Source organism: Schistosoma haematobium, chromosome 3 (assembly GCF_000699445.3).
Source record: "Schistosoma haematobium chromosome 3, whole genome shotgun sequence".
Lineage (NCBI taxonomy): Eukaryota > Metazoa > Platyhelminthes > Trematoda > Strigeidida > Schistosomatidae > Schistosoma > Schistosoma haematobium.
Window position 1 is genome coordinate 34,594,249 of NC_067198.1, and position 23,958 is coordinate 34,618,206.

At 38.2% G+C, this 23,958-nt stretch overlaps 1 protein-coding gene across 1 annotated transcript; it reads right to left on the minus strand.

Annotated features, from left to right (window-relative positions):
- Window positions 1-466: 466 nt before the first annotated feature.
- On the minus strand, window positions 467-10,370 carry TSPAN13 (Tetraspanin-13). Its single transcript, XM_051213710.1, has 6 exons — window positions 10,213-10,370; window positions 9,851-10,160; window positions 9,642-9,809; window positions 8,542-8,766; window positions 2,841-3,014; window positions 467-1,019 (listed from the first exon to the last, which is right to left on the minus strand). The coding sequence occupies exons 2-6, from the start codon at window positions 9,908-9,910 to the stop codon at window positions 945-947; spliced, it is 702 nt and encodes a 233-aa protein (XP_051069709.1). The 5' UTR covers window positions 9,911-10,160; window positions 10,213-10,370; the 3' UTR covers window positions 467-944.
- Window positions 10,371-23,958: the final 13,588 nt, after the last annotated feature.

Here is a 23,958-nt window from a genome sequence, read left to right on the forward strand (position 1 = left end):
ACTTTTACTTGCTTCTAGAATAGCTATCCGGACAGGTAACTAATTTAATTAAGACAAATCAGTAACTAAGGGCAAATTCATATACCCAACTTTGAGATACCTTTTTATTGTGAAGGATAAGTAGTTTGAATCTGGAAAAAAAGTGATTGAAAATCAAGTATTCTAACAACTATCTCTTTTGTCACCCATCACACGAGAGAATAGAATGATTGTTATATAGCTAAATATTACAAAGCAACAATAGCCATGGGTTATAAGCAACTAATATGAAGGACAATGAGAAGAACTGATCGATCAATATGACAAAAAAAACCTGATATATTGGCTTATGGAATCGCAACTCAAAAATAACCAATAGCCAGTCGAAAACTGTCAACAATCAATGTATGTATCATTAAAATTTTCGTACGATCCATTAAGCTTCACTTAGCGCATTCATGAACATCAATAAAAAAAGGATGAAGACTATTATTTACACGAAATCTATTTTACGTTTTATGGATCCCTTCAAGTGCTTTGAGATCACAGTGACTTTAATTAAGACAATTGTTGTGTACGAACACAAATATAGAGTGAAAAACAGATAAATATGCACAAATTTGTGTGTGCAAAGACCAGTCTGTTTCGCTAGTTTAAAGAAAATATATTAAAAATGAACTCATCGAACAAATGATAATGGGGATATGGGGGCTTTTATCACTTGTGAAGATAATATTGATTATAAATTGGGATAGATGAAAACAATTAAAGCAATAATGTATACAAACACACAAAGAAATAGGTGAAATTAAGGTTGTTTCATTAGTATTTATGACTAGAAAATGTTACGTTATGTTATAAAATTAATCTGTCAAGCATCCATGATGTGTTGCAGAGCTATATGGTATGGCACTAGCATTGACGATAATAATAATAGTAATGACAATGAATATGGAGAAGACAGTTCAAAGAACGCTGTTCGGATCAAGTAAAGGATCACGTTGGTGCCGATAGCGAAGAGCTGTCCAGACTCCTAGAAGCTGTAGACAAATAAAACATGATGATTAAAACGATGAGCTAATGAAAACAAATATGAGAATTTAATGATTAAGGAATTAACCACACAAACAAAATAAGACGAGAGTCGAGAATCATCGACCTGACATTTTTTGAGAACACCTACATACTCATTTAATTTACATACACCTACTGCCTACTGTCTTCATCGGGGTTCTCCCGTAACTATATTTAAATAAGACAAGCACACACAAACATTACTTACTTACTTACTTACCTACGCCTGTTACTCCCAATGGAGCAGCATTCTCCAACCCACTCTGTCCTGGGCCTTTTTTTCTAGTTCCATCCAATTTTTGTTCATTTTTCTCATGTCTATTTCCATTTCCCGGCGTAATGTGTTCTTTGGTCTTCCTATTCTCCACCTTTGCCCTTGAGGATTCCAAGTGAGAGCTTGTCTTGTGATGCAGTTAGGTGCTTTCCTCAATGTGTGTCCTATCCACTTCCAGCGCTTCTTCCTGATTTCTTCCTCCAGTGGGATCTGGTTTGTTCTCTCCCACAGTACGTTGTTTCTATTACTGTCCGGCCAACGGATCTGAAGTATTTTGCGTAGACAACTGTTAATAAACACCTGTATTTTCTGGATGATGGCTTTCGTAGTTCTCCAGGTTTCTTCCCCATATAGTAGAACTGTCTTGACATTTGTATTGAAAATCCTGACCTTGGTGTTGGTTGGCAGTTGCTTTGAGTTCCAGATGTTCCTCAGTTGTAAATATGCTTCTCTTGCTTTGCCGATCCGCGCCTTCACATCTGCATCAGATCCACCCTGTTCATCAATGATGCTGCCCAAATACGTAAAGGTTTTTAACAAACATAACTACTATCCACATATTAGGCCAAATAAGACAAACAGACTTACAGATATGGCACTTGACATATTTTACGCATGACCGCCAGCCTGAAACTTTAGGAGTGCGACAAGGGTATATAATTTGAGTTCTCTTTGGATATTTTTGAGCTATTTATGTACTAATCACAAGCTGGAGCTTTACATAATAAATGATGCACTGGTTTCGCAGAAACCATAAAAAGGTGGTAGTCAATTTGAACTTAAGCAAATGGAAATGAAGACAGTGTCATAACTACGTTAAGTCCGCTGGGAACACCGTTCATATAATACTGAAGGGTGGAAACGCATGCTTAAAAAATGTATCAATAATTCAATGAAGTGAAACTTTTATTCATAATTTTCTAACAGCCTCTACATTCAGTAATATTCGCTGGCGCTGGAATTAAATGGAAAATCAGAAGTGCTTAGTTTATGAAATGATAATGGAAAGAATCGCGGGGGATTTTTTAGAAACATTATACTCTGGTGCTGATTCAGATTTACAAGCATGTAAATTTTATTTTCAAACGCTACAAAGTCATGATCCTAAACCTATTGGTACGGATATAGTTGTGGATCTTCCATATTTTTTTTCAGGCAGTAATGTTCCGGCTGTTTATGAGATTAGGCTTTCAGATCACAGGTTCAACATATATTCGAGGTAATTATATCATTAAAAATACACTCGTTTAGGTTTATATGACCTCTTTCACTCGTCATCCGATTGCTGTCAAAGACTTTTATCTCTCTGAATCTTTCTAACTGATTTGACATTTGATTGTAGAAGGCCATCCTGCAGTACAGCTATTTTACAATCATGATTACAGCAATAGTTTTCCACCAGTTGCATGTGAACTGTATGTTATAAGGCTAACTGATTAATATAAATATATATTAAACTAGTAAAAGCACAAAATACCAGTGGCTGTAACACAATTACAAACTAAGAACTCACTTCAATAACGCTGAAGAAAAGGCTAGTGGCACCAGTAACTCGGACACCAGTTGATAACCGTTCTTGAATTACAGTCCAACAAGTTGTAGTACATGGGCAAAACGTGTTATTCCCCACATCTGGACCTTGGCAGCATTTAGCAGTTTCACCATCAGGTGTATCGCAGCAAGACAGCTAGAGAAAATAGTGTGATACTATTAAATCACCTTAAGTTTGATTAAAAACTAGAACTGGATAACCTAGTCCGATATAAGAATAAATATCCTATCAGTCATAGTTGTAATACTTAGAACTAGATTAACAGGATATCGAATAAAAAAATGGTAAAAACTGCAAAAATATATAACCTAATCAGTAGGTATAGGTTAGAACAAAAACAAACTAACATATCAACTTCGAATCTGAGTCTAAGTTGCTGAACATCGTAATACAAAAACAACATAGGCCAACATATTTGTACCAAGTTCTGTGTTGTTAATGTCTGTCTGTAATAAGAAGCGGTAAATCAGCATAAATAGGACGACAATAAAACGGACGAGAAGCACAGGAGTTGAGAACGGCAAACAAATAACCGGTAGTAAAAAGTTTAGGAAAAGATTTTCTCATTGGGAGTACTCGACACAATTTAGACTAACAATCAATGACTTTATGGACTAATGCTATGTTTTAGTCTGATATCACTTAGATTTCCTCAAGCTTACTACAGCTTTAGACAGTACCTTCGATGACAACGCTGCGTGACTAGAACATGATTTCATTTTTTTAAACAGAAAAGCCAAAAATCCAAATACAGTGGGTTGGAGTAAAAAATAAACAATTCCTATTGCAATTCAGGGTTCTACTATTGACTTATACACCTGTAAGGGTGTAAAACAACAGTTTCACCGATTTATTTATCAGTTATTTGAACACATAAATATTGGTACGAGGGGGTACCAGATATATATGAGCCACACAATAACAATGAAAATGGGACGAGAAAAAAGAACGTAAGGCGCGTAGAAGAAGGAATTAAAAAAAGAGAACAATAACGACCACATATTAGTCTATGATAGTGTAATAATAATAATAATAATAATAATAATAATAATAATAATAATAATAATAATAATAATAATAATAATAATAATGGGGGAAACGGGAATGTACAACCAGAAAAAATTCTTTCAGCTAAGGAGGTTACAACCACTTTTTATGAAGAAAGTAAAAGATTACAGCAGGATTACCACTGGCTTCTATTCTGAGCATAGAGCAAAAATGCCCTCACCGACGCGTTGTAGATCCGACCTTTTACAGCCAGACTGACATCACGAAGGCGCCAAAGATGGCCCAGATTGGCATAAGCCGCTCTGGCTTTCACTATGCGTGCATTGATCTCATCACTCAGGCCACCACCAGCAATTACGCAGCTACCAAGATACATGAACTTCTCGACTACTTCTATCTGCTCACCACCCAGGGTGAGTACAGGATTAGAATCCTGCCAGTCTTGTAGAAGTACTTTGCACTTCGAAGGTGCAAAGCACATACCATACTTACGGGCATTGATTGTCAACTGATTAAGTGCGGATTGTATGGCTTGGGCATTATCGCACAGTAAGACAATACCATCCGCATACTCAAGGTCGAGAAGTCTTTCTCCAGGCAGCAGATCTACACCGCCATTACTCACATCCTTCAGAGCTATTTCCAGAATGTCATTGATGACAAAGTTGAAGAGGAATGGTGAGATTGGGCAACTCTGCCTAACCCCACTGCTTGAATGGAACATTAGAGAGAGGTGGTTGTATGCCCTCACTCTGCCTGAGGTGTTTGCATATAGGGCCCTTAGGATGTTAATAAACTTCTCAGGTATACCTTTCTTCAATAGACAACTCTAGAGAACAGTCCTGTTCGACGAATCGAAAGCAGCCCTGATGTCAAGAAACACTACGATTGTTGGTCTGTGATAAGTATGACGGTGTTTAACATTTGCGGAGGGTGAGGATATGATCAATACATCCTCGACCAGAACGAAAAGCAGCCTGCTCCTAGCGAGTCAATCTTTCTCGGGTTTTGAACAACCCACGAAGTATGACAGAAGTCAACAGTTTGAACGCAATTGGAAGTAGACTTATCCCCGATAGTTGTTACAGGAACGACATGAACCCTTTTTAAAGATAGGGACAACTATCGACTCATTCCATGACGTTGGTACACTCTCTAGCTTCCAGACCTTTGTAAACAATGTTGTCAGTTCCCTAACCAGAAAGTCACTACCATCTTTAAAAAGAGCCGGAGGTATGTCATCTGAGCCCGGTGATTTGTAGCGCTTTAAGAGTTGGAGTTCCTTGTGGACTTCCGCTTCATTTGGTGTATCAGTCGTCACAGGCCATGGGGGGCAGGACAGTCTGACCAATGTTCCTGGGGCATCAGGTCGGTTGAACTGCCCTCGGATGCGTTGGAAGAGCTTCCGGTAGTTACCAGATGCAACTGCTGCTTCCAGCTCATCAGCACGCACCGACCACCAGGCTTCTCGGTCCTTACACAAGCCTTGATCAATTTCATTACGTAACATCCTTCGTTTGTGGTTAAACTCACGGTCACCCGGAGTAGACCGACGGGTCTTGATGAGTTGTAAGAAGCCTGAAGAAACCCAGTGCTTATAAGCGGGCTGTTTCGCGAACCCACAACTGACTTTGCTCGCCATTTTCATGGCGTCATGCAATTGCAACCAATACTCATCTATACTTTTCGGTGGAGTGGTAGCCAGCCTAGAAGCTAGCTCGGTTCGATACTTACTAGCAACAGAAGTTGCAACCAACTTGCTGACATCAATCCTTTGGTGGTGGTCACTTCGTCGGCCACTGAGAAGTAAGGTAAGATTGGCGCAGACCAGGTCATGATCAGAGTGCAGATAGGTACTCCAAAAGGATCGGTAGTCTTGTAAACAACCACTCCAGAGGTAGCTGATCGCGATGTGATCAATCTGAGTCCAGGCTTGAGATGCAGAGGGAGGACGCCAGGTGGCACGTCGGCGATGACTGTGCCGAAAGTTAATGTTAGCCAGAAACAGGTTGTGGTTTGCGCACAGTTGTAGTAGATGGTCCCCGTTATCTGTCCTGCGACCAACAGGTCCCCATCGGCCACCTAAACGACTCTCTTCTGTGCCTAGACGCCCGACCTGAGCATTCAAGTCTCCGGCTAGTACTACAATATCTGTCGAACGCACTTTCTGGAGAAGAACAGACAACTGGTGGTAGAATTCGTCCTTGATTGCATCCGGGCTGCAATCTGTCGAGGCATAGGCGGAGATGACGAAAAGACATCGTTTCTCACGCCGATTTCTCCTCACTTTGATGGAAATTTCGAACCTCACAGCATATAACCGACTGTTAATGGGGATCCAATCGATTAGTGCTGTCTCAGCTTTAGCGCTTAGTGCGACATCAACGCCAGCAAGACCATACGAAGTTGCCACAGGGTCCCCGGATAAACGCACGTAAAACAAGCTTCTTGGATCGACAGATGGAGGGCGAATTCGTAGTATTTCACCAGAGTCTTGAATACGGGTCTCGGATAGACAACAAACGTCGATATTAAGACTTTCTAAAGACATAGCCAGCCCTATCTGTTGTCAAACCTGCATAAGTGTGCGAACGTTGAAGGCAGCCAGTTTGAATGGTGCATGTGGTTTCAGAAAAACTGCTTCAGTACTCGTATTCGGTGGTAGCATTCAATTTCCAACCAGGCAGTGACTCGAGAACGTTAGATAGAGCCGAATTTCAACCATAGGCGAGCTGCTGTATAAGTCGAAAAGTAAGGATACATATAGTGGGAATAAAAGCGAGTGAGTAAATGACGTAGTAAATAATAATAATAATAATAATAATAATAATATGAATCATTTGATTGTTAATCCCAGCGAAAAGAGTATTTTTCATAAATATAGACAGTTTATCATATTTGTGTGCGGGCTGTGATACTGCCCAGGTGCCCAAACCGAAGCAGGTGGTTTTCTTAGGGAGCCACATCCGGAGCCTTCAACCTGAAGGTCTGATCCACAAAGCAGTGGAGCATCGTAAGGAGATACAGTCCCATGGTAGCCGGTGACCAACGATTGGTTCAAACACGACATTTGATCTTTTAGGATACTGGAGCCCATGTACACCATTGGTTTGGAATAAGGGTTTTCCGACTCCCCTAGGTGGACTCTTCATGTCCACCAACCCGTTTAAAGCGCCGGACATTCACTTTTCGTCCTCTCAATTTCGTAAACAACAGTAATGCCATGAGAAGGCAGTGAGTAGGAATTTCCTGGTAGTGGCTGTATACACGTGGCGATGTGAGAATATTTTGTGAGGGATAGCTGACTCTCCCCACTCCCGGCCGTACCAGGGCGTTTGGGGGCCACCGATTGACTCAGCTTCCTTCCTTCGACTATTCAGTCTAAACCTAAAACTTTCTGTTTAGTGACTGTTATTTCGAATATATTCGCAACCAAACATCTGTAATCAATACATATTTTCTAATGGTTGCATTTGTCTCACAGACACAAAAACAAGTTGGCTAAAATATTGGTTAGGGATAAGTGGTAGACTGATAATAAGGTTAGGAAGAAGATCTAGATTATCAGCAGTACAATGTGGATTGTTTAGATATGCGCCATGAAATCAAAGGTTAGCATTTTAGGATTTGATTTTGTAACAAACTGTTACAGTGAAAAGTCGGGAATCGTGAAGTAGCTTGATAAAATAGTCCGTATTATTTCGTAATATAAAAAACAGTAAAGCAGAGCTTCAGGAGCATTATATGTGTCCAGTTCATCAGATATACAATGTTTTGGGAACAAAACATGAATTATATACTTAGATAATTGTGTACTCACAATTGACTGATCACTGGGTGGTGATCAATGTCATGCTTGTCTAGTCCTTATTAGTGCAGATCGAATGCTATCGATCATGTTGCAATGTGGCCACCAGTCTAGGTGACTCGACACTGCAGGCACTATGTATTGAGATTTAGATGGTGGTTGGAGGTAGTCAACAGGAAACCCTGGACCCGGGTTTCGTGCTACTTGGCACTCGTCAGCAAGGTGTACCTGTAATCTTGAGGGAACTGGTGCTCCCTGGTGGATTCGATCTCGCGTCACCCAGCTTCACAGTCAGAGACGTTACCACTGAGCTATCCGAGCCGTAACTAACCTCCTGTAGGACTGAAATGTAATCACAATTGATTGATCACTGGGTGGTGATCAGTGTCATGCTTGTCTAGTCCTTATGATGTGAATTAATTTATCATTTGGTAAACTCTCAAAATAGTATTTCAATATATCAAATCCTACTAAAATAGGAAGTCATTTTCTAAGAAAAGATATTCATATATAAATATGATGTTTTAAATAATGAATTATTCGTATGTCATTCAAAGATAAACATCTCATCAGTCTACTCAATGAGTTAATAACAAACATTTAAGTGTTGTCAGGTTACCATTAAAAACTATAAAACACTGAATAGATGTTTTATTCTAGTACCAGTTCCCTCAAGATTACAGGTACACCTTGCTGACGAGTGCCAAGTAGCACGAAACCCGGGTCCAGGGTTTCCTGTTGACTACCTCTAACCACCATCTAAATAATTGTGTACTGTTTCAAGATATTGGAATTAGAAACGATAAATTCTAACAAGTTAATGTATATAATTAGTTAACTACTTACCTTGGCTAACTTGCACGGGGGACATCCCAGTGGGTCAGATGGAAGCAGATCGGCTTTATGGAGACCACAACATTTAAACGCCGTCATGACAGTTAGTTTTGAGTTATTGGAGCTTTGTTTCCACGCCGTCTCAACTAAAATCTTTTGATAATCACTGGAGAGTGACAGACAAGCGCATGCTACAGAAAACTGGACGAGAAAGAGGCTGAAAAGTAGGATTATATACTAATGACTAATAAGGGACTATAGACGAGTTTTGTGAGAGGTGAATATAATTCACTAAGTAAATCTGTGAGCATTCATTTAAACCCTGAAGTGGAGTCAAGTTTTTTTCACTTGAGTTTTAAGGATTTTTACAGACCAATGCCTACACTTAATAGATAATACGACTTGAAACCGATAATATTGCTTATTATCTTAATCCCCACATATCTTACAAAGATAACTCTTTTTGGTTATGCATTTTAGTGACAGTGATTACACGAATAAAAAGTGGACTAATTTAAGTTACTACACTGTACAACAAAGGAAGACTAAACCAAGTGCAGCATATGAGAAAAGATCTTCATTACATTTCGATGAAGAGATAAAGTCCAAAAAGAATAGTCACTTACTTTCCGTCACGGTTGGAAAGTCATAAGTTCAGGAGTTTTGTGTAGCTGTCTGAGGAATGTACAAAACTTATGATTTAATTAGTGCCTGGAAATTACATTCAAATAATTTTAAGATGCTACATTATCGAGTCCAATAACCTATGGTAATTAATTTTCAACCATCTACTTTATAATACCAAATCAATATTACGAATCATCGCATTTTATACTCAATTGTACATTCAGTTAGGGTCTGATCAAGTTTTCCGTAGTTGGCGAAAATAAGGACTGATACTTATTAGTCGAAGAACTAGGGAGCTTTCTTATTGTGCCAAGTACAGAGACGTAGTAGTTCCAGACCAATGTGTCACCCATGTGCTTCAGTGAAGTATGTCTGCTTCGTGTCAGAAAAAACATAATTACCCCAAGCCAAGAAACGAACTGAGAGAAGCTATCCATGAATATACAAATGTATTAATCAGAGAGGTTTGATTATTAAAAGGATACGAAAAATAATATTGGCTGGTTGTGTTTGATAGCGCCCAACAATCCAACTACAGCAAGCACAAAGAGGAAGACTCCACAAGCTATAATACCGCCAACAATATGAACGCTCGTCACATAGATGCTCAGCCTGGCATACGCAGCAACGCCAACAAGAATGAAAGCAACAACCTAAGAAAAATATTGGCTCTTATACACAATTTCCAAGTTACTAAGTAGAGTAAGTTAAGGGCTATGAGCAAGTACTTAGAAGATTTAAAACTAAAAGCCATTCTTTGACCAGCTTCCTGCCAGTTAGTCGTGGTTTTGCAAACGATGTATCAATGTCTCTGAATAGCTTGGGTGTTATTTGGACAGAGATCTAAATAGTTAGTTAGTTTACATAGCAAACGGAACAGTACAGTTTACCCCTAGCGTCCAGTCGACTACGGTCTCTAACTAAAGTTTTGTGTAAAATTTATTTGGGAAGTGGTGAAAAAACGTATGACTGGAGATGTTTATTGACTCAGCTAACTCGATAATCTAAAAAGGAACAATAAGAACCAAAATTTTAGACTCAGAATATATAACAGACTTGAACCCAATAAAAGATTAGGATATAAACGAATTAGAGGATGAGTGCGAACTTAAAATATTATGCTGACCGAATTGGAAACTTTTGTACAAGGCCTTGACAAAGTACCGCAGAGCTTGAAATGCGGCTCAGCCTTCAGTTTTCAGCATCAAGGATACTCAACTTTTGAACCATTTAACTGATTCGTCAATCTTATAAATTATTGATCCTTGTGTCCTGACGCACGCTATTTAAAGGAGACAGTGATCGATCAAGAAGCCAAAGTATGTTCTCGCGCACGTTTTAGATGTTGTCGATAATTTTGGATATCGTTATTTACAAGCTATTAACAGCATTTTTTCGTCATATGTCAACTTTTGTAATAATTGTGCTTATCACATAGCTTTTATTCCAGTTTATTAGTAGTTTGACGTAGTTGTTGTTCACAACCTGGCTGAATGTTCAGTCGGCCTAATGTGGTTATTTGTAACAATTCAAACTCAAGTAAGCGAATTTCAAGTCAAAAATAAACTACAGTCAGAATTTTAAGTAAAAATCAGCTCTAAAGCCTTTCACATTTGATTCACCTTCATAATTATGGTGGTGATGAACATGGATAAGTGTAGGTTAAAGCCATTGAGTGTTAAACTGCTTTTGAATACTGTGTAAGTTGTTAATAAACAGCCATCAACAGTTCTATCCATAATATGTATCATGGTTTTCGACCGGACTGATATATTATTTCGTAACTTAACTGAGAAAGAGAACTTACATGGGTAACAACTGACGTTGATAGCTTTTCCTGCGCTCTCTCTGAACATATACAGGAACTATGTGTAACATTATTGTGTGTGGCATGTTAATTAGTCACATATTCTTTTTCAGTAAAACGATTGTAACTAAACCACGTCATCGTTTATACTAATTTATGATGTGTCCGTTTTTAGGGTTAACGAATGAATTTCTGTAAAAAGAATCCGAAACCACTGACCAAATTATAAACAAAGTTCTAGTGCATAATAACGAGTGATATCTAAATTGTCCTTACCAATGATGTCATTATTGTATGTAAACAGTGAATTGCTAATAAAATTACAAACGTTGTAATTGGATTTTTTCAGATTTCATATTACAAATTAAAGTTTTGGAATCCGCTGATTTAGTGCCTGTGGTTTCTTTGTTATTACAAAATGACTAGGTGAAATTCTAATAATTATAGTAGTAATTTATTCTCAAATAACAGTCTGTTACATGAGGCATGCCAGTTTACAGGCAAGATCGAATCGTTGCAGGTGATACAGTTTCATTGTGGTGGGTTACTCAGCTAGTCTGATACTTTATAAGGTACATTAATTATAAAAGTATGTGGGATAATACAAAGCATAAAACAAAGCATGTTATGTTCGTGCATATTAAAAATGAGTCATTTGTAATTAAATAGAGAAGTTATGACTACTTAGTCTAGTTTTCTATTATTAAGGTACTTTTTAAGCAAGACCATTCTAGTAGGTTGAAGAAAACATACGTAAATATACTGTGAATCGACAAAGAACTGTAAAAATGGACGTGGTTCAAAAAGAAGCTGAAAGTATAGGATTGTGTGAAGTAATAAAATATAGTACTGCAAACAGTATTCTGATACACAAATGGTTTTCTCCCTTTTTTGTCGAGGCTATTTCTGCTCATTCTTATTTTTATTGATTACGTAGGGTCGTGAGCAAACTTCGTTTTTAGAAAATTGTCTAGCTTTGCTTGTAATAAAATTACTCGGTAGAAAGCGAGACTAATTCAACGTCATAAACAGGATTTAAAGAGGCATTTTTTATAAAAAATAAGTACGAATATCATTGGTTCGTGATATTCCATGTGACCATCAGGAGTCATAATTTGACAAACTGTTCTAGAAGGGTTAAAAAACGAAGAGTACTATTTAAAACAAGTAAGTCACTTTCAGGTACATTATGTTATCGGCTGTTTCATTTACTTATTGAATTTGATACAGATAATGAAGGTCAGTCGTTTGTTTCACGATTGATCTGTTGTTTTTCAGAATTGCATCAATCTGAGAAAGCCCTCATACTTTTTTTATATGCGACTTATGGCTTCTGTCAACAAGTTGAAAGGTTCGAAACTTTCTAAAAATCAAGTCTATGCCAGTGAACAACTTAGAGGATTTCTGAATACAGAAGATTATGTGGCGAAACAGTTTACAAGCTGACGATAACTATGTTTTATATTGACTACTACCACAATTATTAATCTGATGAGTTATTTAAATATAAATATAACAACTATACTCAGTCTTTTACATCAAAAATCTTGTTAGTATGTAGAAATATAGTTCAGTTCGGTACTAATACCACTTTGATAATAGACCTAATCCCAAAACGGTGAATATATCATGATGTATCTAATCTGTAAGAACTTAAGTGAAGGTCGCATCACTGTTTACGCTGACTCATCGTATCGTGACAATTAACCATGATTCTTAGTACTTCCGAAGAACACATTTGCGCTGGAGATGGAATAATATTTTTAGTGTGAATAGTAATAAGTTCCACAAAATGAGCACGTCCGTAAGGCTAAGCCATAGCATCCGATTGAGTGAATATCTCCAAGTTCACCATTGCCGAGCTTCTCGAAGTGTCATGTCGAATATACACCCTTTCAGTCATCATACGCTTGACTCCGAAGACCATGTGGTTAGGAAACGATGCCACCACAAGTATCTGTCCGAATATACTTTCATAGTGAAAAAACTTATATATACAACGCAACACTATGGCGAAACTTCTAAACCGATGCAGTACTACAAGTTTTCGTAATGAAACGGGTACTTATAAAGCAAACACTTAGTTGTTTTTAATTTTCACAAACAGTTACTTGGTAAGATCATCGGCAAATCTACGAAAACGGAAACAAAATTTGGGCAAGAGTTCACTGATGTATCATCATTACTGATACAGGAAGAGCAAAAATTGATGCTGAAAAATCAGTTGACATTTTAGATATATAGTTAAATTAAAAATACTACTGCAAAAAACTTCGTCTAGCAGACAGTTCCTGTCAAGTATCCACACTTTGTTATATTCCGATCCATATATTCCATTGTAAAGGATACCACACAAAGGCATGCGTTATAGAAACTACCCTCTTATTGATGATTCTTAAGTGAAAATTGGCTTCGCTGAATGTGTACATACTGTTTGCTTCCTCTGGGTAATGAAATTTTCGTTCCATTATGGAAGGTGTGTGTGTTATCTATCTTCCATCGACTGTAATGTCTAAGAATATATATATTATACGTTGAAACTCTTGGCTTACGTCGATTAAAATATCTCTTAAACATGAAGCACTACAAGAAACAACTGGGCAATAATTACAAATCACCTATTCACTGTAACACTACTTTACTACGTGACGCAAGTACTACTAACATTGAAGACATACCGGTTATTTGACATTTCATCTTGACCCTTGAGTAAAACAACGATCCACACAAAGTTCGAGTATCTAGAACTGTTAAGTGATTTTTACTTTTGTTACATTGCTTTCTGGATTTCATCACGTTTTAAACGAAGGCGATGAGGTTCAGTAGAAAAATTGGTATCTGAGATCAAGTTACAAAGCAGCAGTCGACTCATCGTGTGCACTGTAAGTCAGAGTAGACTAAATTAATGCGGTTTCTTTTTAGAAAAAGACCATTTAAATATGAGAACACGTAATATTTGTGCAACACAACGGACACTCAACTAACCTACGGCAATTAACCTACGAAATGGCCACGCTCGCGTCAGGCTGTTCAAGATCGTTTAAACTAAACAGCAGGTGGCTTTGAGAGGATCTCTCCATCTTTACCATGAATATTTTTTCGTATTGAGTTATATTTATAGTTTTGATTGTTTAGCACGCGTTAAGAATACTGTAACGACCGAACTGCCAGTCTTCGGTTTGAACGCAGGACTGACGAACCAAAATTTATTCTAATGGGCCAGACTACGCTCTTCTGTATAGCGTGAGAGACGTTTTTGAGATACCCGTATTAAATTATATCAAAACACAAACTCTGTTCTAATTTAGGAAATAGGACAAATTATATCAAAAATACAAAATACCTCAAACGGCACAGCCTGTGCTATATAGTCAGAAGTTTCTCTAACGCAAGGTAGAGTGCTAAACAGTAAAAGAAACAATTAATACCAAACGGCTTGATACCTGAGAATCAAGAAAAATATTTCTAATAAGATGGGTTCAAATATCTGCCTGCAGGGATTCCAGAAACCCTCCCAAGCAGAGAGTCTAAAGGTTAACAGTTACACTAAACCACGCCATGACCTTAAGCTTAGTCAGACACGACCTTACTGTCAATAGTCTGGCAAACGTGCAATAGAAAATCGGGCAACAAAAGATACATCTTTAATCGAAATCACATAATAAAGGTTCAGACGAGAAAGACTGAAGAACAAACTGTGTGGTTAAAAGAGGTTAAAATACATGACAGTACTGTCCAACAAAAACGCTGTGGAAGGATTTTCAGCCTTCTCTTCCCGTTACAACTACTGTTTTCACTTTGAATAAAAATATCCCAGTTAAAGTACTCAGTATATAGACACAATGATCGATGTTAAGATATCTCAAATAAACTCAATTTCAACTGACTTTCGTGAAACAAAGAACAAAAGACCGACTTCAAAACAGTCTGTTAGAAATGAAAGCTCAACTATGCATATTACTTCTGTTTACCACCCTCTAAATAGCACGGTCGAGAAATGCTTAGAAAACCTAATCTCACCCTTCCGATTCTTGCCATATGCAACAAATTAAAGGCATTAAATACGCGTTTCCAATATAGAGACTATGCAAACGCTGACTGGGAAATTGTTGGATTACTAATAAAGCACTCTGACTGGAGCAGTTTCTTTACAAGTGATAACCTCTTAGAAACATTAGAAATATTCAATACCACTACCAAATCTGCACTAGACACTACTATAACCTCTAAAGTTGGTTTTAAAACAGTCACTCCCTATATAAACCAAAAGACTAGGTCTAAACTGCGAAAACTGAAAAGGACACACTATATATAAAAAGACTTCAGTGCCCTGCACCAGATATAATCTTTACTTGAAAGAGTACAAAGTCAACACAATAAGCATAAACAGGTAGAGGAACGTACTGCGCTCATTCCTGCATCTAAAGCCCAAGCCTTATGTCGTCTCCTCACGAAACGCATAAGGAAGAACACAGATCACAACATTCACTCCTTACTGCACGATGGAGGGACGTATAATGACCAAACCGTCACATGTGAACTATTAGGTGAATGGTTTTCCCACAATGGGAATACATCTCATTCTCCGGATATCGACATTAAGTGCATCGGCAAAAGCTATCTTAGTACCATAAACTTCGATATTAGGAGTATACATACCGCCATTAAAAACATCATGCCAAATGCGAGTTCTGGTGCCGATTACATCCATTCAATCCTTTATAAAATGTCAGAACCGGACATACAAACGCTACTACCCAATATATACACATTATCTTTAAAGACACGTACATATCCGGAAACCTGGAAGGTAACCTATGTTCTTCCCATACACAAATCCGGACCGAGAAACCTGGTCGAAAACTACAGACCTATAAATATCACTCCAGTCATATCACGCATAATGGGAAAAGTGATACAAAATCAAATATCTGATCACATACTCAGGGAAGATCTAATAGACTCGTCACAACACGGCTTCATTAGAACAAGGTCGTGCAGTACATGCCTGATAGACTTCTTTAACGAGGTTACTGGTATGCGCGACCAGAAAAAACTAGTTATTATACTATAGTTTGATATTAAAAAAGCCTTTGATAACGTACCTCATAATCTTCTAATCAATAGACTTAAGTCAGTTGGAATTATAAATCCCCTTTTGCAATGGATCAAGCCTTTTCTTACGAACAGATACCAAATAACCAAGATTAACTCTAAAACATCTACACCTCGACAAATAACCAGTGGTGTCGTGCAGGGTAGTGTTTTGGGTCCATTGCTCTTTATAATCCACATCAACAATATATGCAAGTGCTTTAGCACAGGTAAGACCTACCTCTATGCCGATGACTTAAAAGTCATCTATAAAACTGACATTTGCGATTTAAGTAGTACTATGCAAACAATCCAACATGAACTCAACATGGTAGACGACTGGTGCAAACGCTGGAGGTTAGAGCTCAACACAGGAAAATGCTGCCGGTTACGTATAGAAGACACGTCTCTTAAAATGAAACGAACACTTAGCAATCACACATTGCCCAGACTGGCATCAGTAACTGACCTAGGGGTACGTTACTCACACAGTCTTAATTTCTCTGAACACATCTCAGCCAAAGCATCCAAAATGCGGAAGTTGCTTGGCTTCATTCTCCGTAATTTCTATCAGAATGGATCTGAAATCCTTCTTTAAAAAGTTTGTGTAAGATCTATCGTGGAATACTGCTCGTTCTTATTTTCCAGCCTACGCCTATCTGATATACTAAAGGTGGAAGGAATACAACGAGACTTCACCCGCAAAGTACTTAAGACTGACTCGGTCATTGACTACAGTTCTCGATGCCAAATCTTAGGAATAGCACCCCTTTGGGAGAGAAGGCTTAGGTCTAATTTGATTCTCTACTTCAAACTACTCAAAAACCTTACTTATTCAACATGTAAGATAATTCTTGCCCGAGATTCACATGAATACGGACTTCGAAACAAAGTATCTACGGTCAAAGTTGAGAAATACAGATCAAAAACTCGGGAAAACTTCTTCCTCACCAAGTATGCAGTAATATGGAACAGTCTTCCCTCCGAAACTCGTATGGCGGATGAACCACATACGTTTGTAAAACTGCTTGATCAAGCCCTCAGTCGCACTGATCTTGCACGTACGAACACACCAGCGCCCCACTCAGACATCATAGGCTCTCTCCATGTCTAGACCAAAATGGACTTCAAGTTCAGTTTGCCTTATTTTTCCAACTTTGCAGTTGTATTAATTACTTTTTCCACCCTATTTCTTCACTTGAAGTAGACAGGTAACTTACTGGACCTATCATTACTGTTAAACTAAACTCGGTCGATAAGGGACACTCACTACCACCCTAAAAAGTCAAGAGAACCGCACGATCGACTGCTTATTACTAGTGGTCTTGCATCTATGGAGCCTGTTACCAATCAACTGGTTAGGACAACACAAAATAACATCAGCACCAAGTTACTGTTAGTTTCTACCTGTTTATCCTGTATTAACTTTTTACTCTTCTGTACACTACGTTGACTAGCAATTAATATTATTTCTCCACTCGTTACCTTATCTACAAATCAATTACTTCTATACCTTTCCGCCTGTTTTAGTAAACAACTATCCTACATTATATCCTTCTTAATGCTTATACTCTGATTGGCAAACTATACTTTATATTATAGTCAACAAAAGCACTGCATGGATGCCTTACCCACAGTCCATAGCTTGTAACTGCCTGACGAACTTGTAAAATGGTAGTTATAAAAATAGTGCTTTCCAACAGGATGTGAAACGCATAGGACTGCGTGAGGTATGACATATATACAAAAATAAGCTTAAATGAGCCTAACATCACAAAAGGAGGGAGGGTGGAGGTACTGACCAGCAAGCATTGATGGTGAGGGCGATAACTTCAATCCACCCGTGTTTGTGGGGGCAGAACATTTTGTGTGTATCAGGCCCTTTGTGATTGAGAATAAGTCAATCAATCTGTGATATAGATTGCTTTCCTACGCTCACCACACAGACTCACGTTTCCAGTATTATGCTGGATTAGCTATTCTACTAAGACAACCTATAACATGCTAACTCGGACTTTTACACTAGGATTGTGTGGCTGGCATCGCATAAACAAAAAAAGGAAAAAAAGTTGGACGACAAAAGATATAGTCATTAGTATTCTTAACACTTCACCCTCTGTATACACACCCTTCTAATAAACTGCTTTCCTTGTGCCAGCCTTGACTTCCTTTCCTTCATGTGAGCTTACTACAACTCGTTAAACGACACAACTCATTGTTTTTTATTACTACATTCTCTAATATGGAGCCTCTGACTTCATTTCACTCTAACAAGAGATAATATGAATTTATTCTAATTTATTGATTACTACTACACAGTGTTAAGCAACGTTTGGCGTTCATATTTAAGTGCCTTGCTGCTCTTCTGTTTCTCTTTTTTTTCTTCAAAAATTTGCTCTGAGGGCACAGCTATGAAACTTCTGACGTCTGGGACAAACTTGACGTGCGCGTCCCCTCAAGATCACAGTTAACAGCAAGCGCTCTACGGGTATACTTTATAACAACTATAAACTTAATAAGTTGCGAAGCATTTTGTGAACCAACAAATATTGCAGTGTATAGATCATGCCTGTAAAAATGGCGTGTACCTGCGCATGCAGAAATATATATTATTATTATTATGTTTCTAGCAGGAAAACCTGCAATCTGACCACCCGAGTCACCGATAATCATCTAGTGTCTTGCAGTGTATGTGTGGCGCCACTGTGATTGCTACTCCGATGAACGCTCATGAATTGGGTACAAGTCAGGAATAAGAAGAGACCTAATGTTGCCAAGGAAAAGTCCGTCCACCAAAAAGTAGCTGAGAAATCAAAGACTGGTCATAGTGACAGGCATGTTGTCATTCATAGTCATGGACAGTGAAAGTTCGGAACCAAGAACTCGTTTTGAGCATGGTCCCGAGTTGATAAAAAAATTAACAAACCACCTAATATTTTAGGATATCCCCGGGTCACGTTGATAAACGTCTTTAGGCTAAGCATCCAAAAGTAAAACAGAATCAAACCATGCCGCCAAAAATAGTATTCAGATCTGCCAATGAAAGTAACTAAATACCATATAACAGACAAAAACTAAAGGGGTCAGCAGTTGTTGTGCGTAATGCCCTTGAATTATTTTTGTTAAGGTTTGGAACTTTCATCTAACCAATTTTGCAGACAATTTTCCGGTTAACTCTTATACTTTCGACTATCTTATGTATTATTGACGATTTTCCACTTTAAATCTGTCTAAAATGTTCATATATGTTTATAAATATGGACAGCCAAATTGCTTCCTCCATGTAGAGACAGGGATGCAATGTGATGATTGTAGAAAGTGGTTTTACAGAGTGTGTATTTATTTAAATTTCACCACACACCAAAAATATCCGAAGCGTAACTCTCACTGGATTGATATGTTTCACAGTTCGAGTAACATATTATTAATCTAAGGGATAATTACACTTCTGGAGCAAGCCATTACGAATGTTGATAGGGGCTGAACGGAAAACATTCGTACTGGCATCAAATAATGTGTCAGTGTAGCAAGCGTAATTACGAGGTGAGCTAAACGCCCAACTGTGAAACCTGGAAAAGGAACATCATCCGTGGAACAAACGAAGAATAAATATTGATGGTCACGACTCTAAAGTAGCACCTGAGGACGAGGATAAAACAGTCGTCGTTGTAAGCTGTCCCGAATGACAGGAACTGAAGAACATGGAGGAAACTAAGAAAAAATGAAGAAAGCCACAAAAAGACCCCGTTTGGATGATACTTCTTTGATGGACTTGTAGAATTATGGTCCACTATGATATTAGTACTGCTCTGATAATAGACCTAATCCTACAATTGAATATTTGTCATGATATAACTGCCTAATCTATAAGATCTTACGTGGAAGTCACATCATCGTCTACACCAACTCACTGTATCGTAACAACTACCAATACATGATGAAGAACAAGCTTAGGCTAGAGAAAGAACAATATATTTAATATGAATGAAAGATATTGAATATCTATTTTCTGAGTAGTCTCCTGTTCACAGCTTTGTGGATCGTGTGGCTATTGTCCAATGCCACTACACACTCTCATTCTGAATCAAAGAATACTATGCCAAAGTCCAGACTTAACACGACTTAGCTCAGGCGTGACTGTAGAATGAGTGATCTCATTGGACATCGTTACGAGTTGTTAGCTACAATCCAACGACCGTGATCCTAAAATTAGACACGCGCATGATTTGAAAAGGGTCAGGGCGTTTATTCGTAGCATTTTGTTAGACAGCTCTATAGGAATTCAGGTAAAAATTCAATAAGAGTAGGTAAGAAGACCTTACCTCATGTCATCTCAGGAAGAATAACGAAATCCTTCGACCACTTTGACAACAGAACTTTCAATATAATCTTCAGCAGTTTTATTCGTCCCCATTTAGAATACGGAAACATAGTACTTCCTCCTTCACTCCAAAATGATAAGGACATTCTGGGGCGTATTCACCGGCGAGCCACGAAATCAGTTCGGGGACTAAAATTCAAACCTTGCGAAGAGCACCTCCAATCACTTAACCTTCACTCATTAGAGTATAGGCGTCTTAGAGGTGACCCAATAGCTTACAGTATCCTTAACACTTCTTGACATCACGTTAAACACCCACTTGAGTTTAGCTTCAACACAAACCTAAGGGGTATCTTCCAGAAACTAGAGACACAACACAGCAGAACAGACTGTAGACACATCTTCCACTCCTCAAGAGTTGTCAAATGCTGGAATTCGCTGCTGGCTTAGCTAGTCCAAGTGGCTTCCTAGAAGTCGTTTTAAGGCAACTTGACTTTTTCTTAAGGACTTGAGATAATGTCTTACTATGATTCCCCACTTCTTTCTTCTCCATTGTCGTTAATATACCTAGGTTCCTTCCTGGAGGTATTGGTGATCCACAGCGAATGTAGTGAAGGAGAACACAGGTGAGGACAACCGAATTGTATTTAGCACAAAATTACAAAGTTACTTGTAAAATAGAAAAACCATGTAGTAAATCGTTAATTTGCGAAATATCAATGCATCATATCAACCTGGACTGTTTCTGTTGCAAACATCAACCCACTGTCCCACATTTCATTGTTCATGCGTTTTCTTACAAATTGCATTGTGTTGTCACTCTTCCTTTCTTGATCTTCCCCCATCTTCTGCTGCCAAACATTGCGTTTTCAACTCGCGTCATATACTACTTACATCGATATAATTAGCACGCACCACAATATAATTTAAACTGTTTAATTTAGTGATCTTCCTTGTAAATTCATAAAATTGATACAACTGGCTTGAATAGTTACCAACAATAGTTAAACATGTATTTTTTATATTTAAGTAACACCATTTAAGAATATCATTTTAGTTATTATTATTTGAGACATATTTGTTGGATGTATTTCCATCTCAGAGTTGATATTCACTCTGACACTCGAATCTAGTACCATGCACCACACTACTAGGCACGGAAGCCCGTTAAGCGAAACCTCCTATATTCAGTCCACAACCATTTGAACGTGTACTTGAAGTGAAGACAATACCAGCACTCGAGTAAGAATTCACGTGTCTCTAGAAGACAGAATAAAAAGGAAGGTGAGATTTAGCGAAATAGAAGCGTGTCGACAAAATGGAAAAAACCTTCGCTTAGAGGGTATTCGAGTCGACTAGTCTCGGGAGCGAATTCCATGAAGAGTCGCATAGATACGTTATTCTGTTTAGGAGTTATATATACGAATACTCGTAGTCAATGAAATAAATCACATGAACTAGGAATATTGGTCAATACTCCCGAGACCTTGTGAGTATCACGAGAGATTCTTAAAACAATTTATACGCGCGCTACACGAAAGCTCATAGTCTTGGAAATAGAACCTCTGAGCTGTGCTTGATGTTTAATTAATTAAGTCCTGATATAATTGTTGTCACAGATACGTACCTAACGTTAGATGCAGACTGTTCTCCAACCACTGTAGGATAAATCTGTATTAGAAGCGATAAAACTACAACTCATAAGGGTGGTCACTTTCTTCCTGTTTTAAGAAGGCACGCTTCAATAGTCAGTGTCGAAATAATCTGGCCGTAAAACTTTAGTTGGTAGAAGAAATAAATGGGGCATTTCTGTCATCGTAGTTAAGATGTGGAGTTTAATTAACTTTTATCAATTCAATAAACTTGGGAACTATGTTTTTGACGTTATTAATTTGATCTCGATTTTTGAGATTTCCGGGAAACGGAAATAGGTTGAGACATTTTAGTCGGAACTTCCTTTCACCATTGTGGCTCTCGCAGTTTTATCGTTTTAAGCACATTTGCTTCATGTTCGAAAAAACCGTAGATCACAAACGTGGATGATCTGCGTCGAACGTTTGGGGGCCACTGAATTAAGATGAGAATGGTACGAAAGAACTAGCTGACTTCGAAGTCAGCATCTTACGTGGATTACCCTTTCGTCCCATTAAGGTACCATGGCCGCTTTGAAGACCGTATGACTCAGAGGACGTTATTACAGACATATGTTAATAAGAGTAGGTATGAGGAACTTGGTAAATATCGATAAACTGTTCGACATTGACTGACTCGACTGCCGAATGATTTGGCTACGGCCCAGTGACATTTTACTGGCTCCACAAAATGAATATGCCCCTGAAACCTATATTTTAAATGCAACTTCAAACATGTTGGGTACAATTTTTTATTCAAATTACCAAGACCAGCAAGGCTTTGTCAGTGGCCATTTTACACTTTCTAGTAATTGTATTGTCCTCAATATGACGTCGAAATCTTTATGATTAATAACTTCATGCAAACAGTCCTAGTGAAGATGCTACAGGCATTGGAGTTTGACAATGCTTTAACCAGTAACACCTAATATGAAGCGTACCCACCAAGTGAGATCAAAAGACAGAAGCGAGGAGGTTCAAATATATATTTGATATTGAGCACGGCGTCCCCACTCGTGATCTAGTGCAGACGCACGACCGAGCAGCTTCAGCCAAGTGAGTCCATTAATACTGATGTGTTCAGCACCCAATATCGAAGACTTACAGAGCTACTGATTTCGAAGGGGTTTATTTACCGCTACATATCACTCCCCTCCATGGTGGGGTAGTGATCACCCTAAGACGTGGCCAGCCAGAAGTTTAAACCCAACGAGTTGGTCGTTAGTAAACACTGTTCTGATAGCTTGGTATGCTTAGCAGCGTCTGGTCGTCTTTCCTTACTATAACGGACCATATAATGCAATATGATAATAAAGAAACAAAGTACAATGAAAATTTCGGTTCCTAGGAAACTTCATCGTTCGTTTTATCGTCTTTTCCAGCTGTCTTAGAAAAGAAAAAGAGAACATGCAAGTGCATGTCGAAATACACTCGTACACGTGTAAAGACACAAAGCGGGCGGAAAAGGTAAATAAACTCATACACATGCGATAGCGCAAAAGCGATTTTAAAAGAATTTTTTGGATTTTTTAAGGAAAAAATTAAGTATACACATATTAGCAAGAGGAATCTTGTTTCCTTTGGAATAAATATATAAGTGTAAGCATATACAATTTTTTATTATGTGTAATACAAAGTAAAATCGAGATGAAGCAAACTGTTAACTAGTGTCTTACGTGCAATAGTCGTTTAACTGTTCCGAAAATCTTACTCTCCTTCTAGAACGCGTTGTTTTTAGTTTATTTTCTGAAACTGTCAAAGTATTTTCGTGCGTGTTGACTGTCGGATGAGGTATTATAGGTGTAAGAGCCGCGTCGTTCGATTGTACCGAAGGAAAATCGATGTGGATCAGATTTCCTTCTAAATACGCTGCTTTGAGGCGATCGATGCTAATGTTATCGTTGGTTCCGTTCTTATCGATTAGATAGTACTTCGGTTCGCGTTGAAGA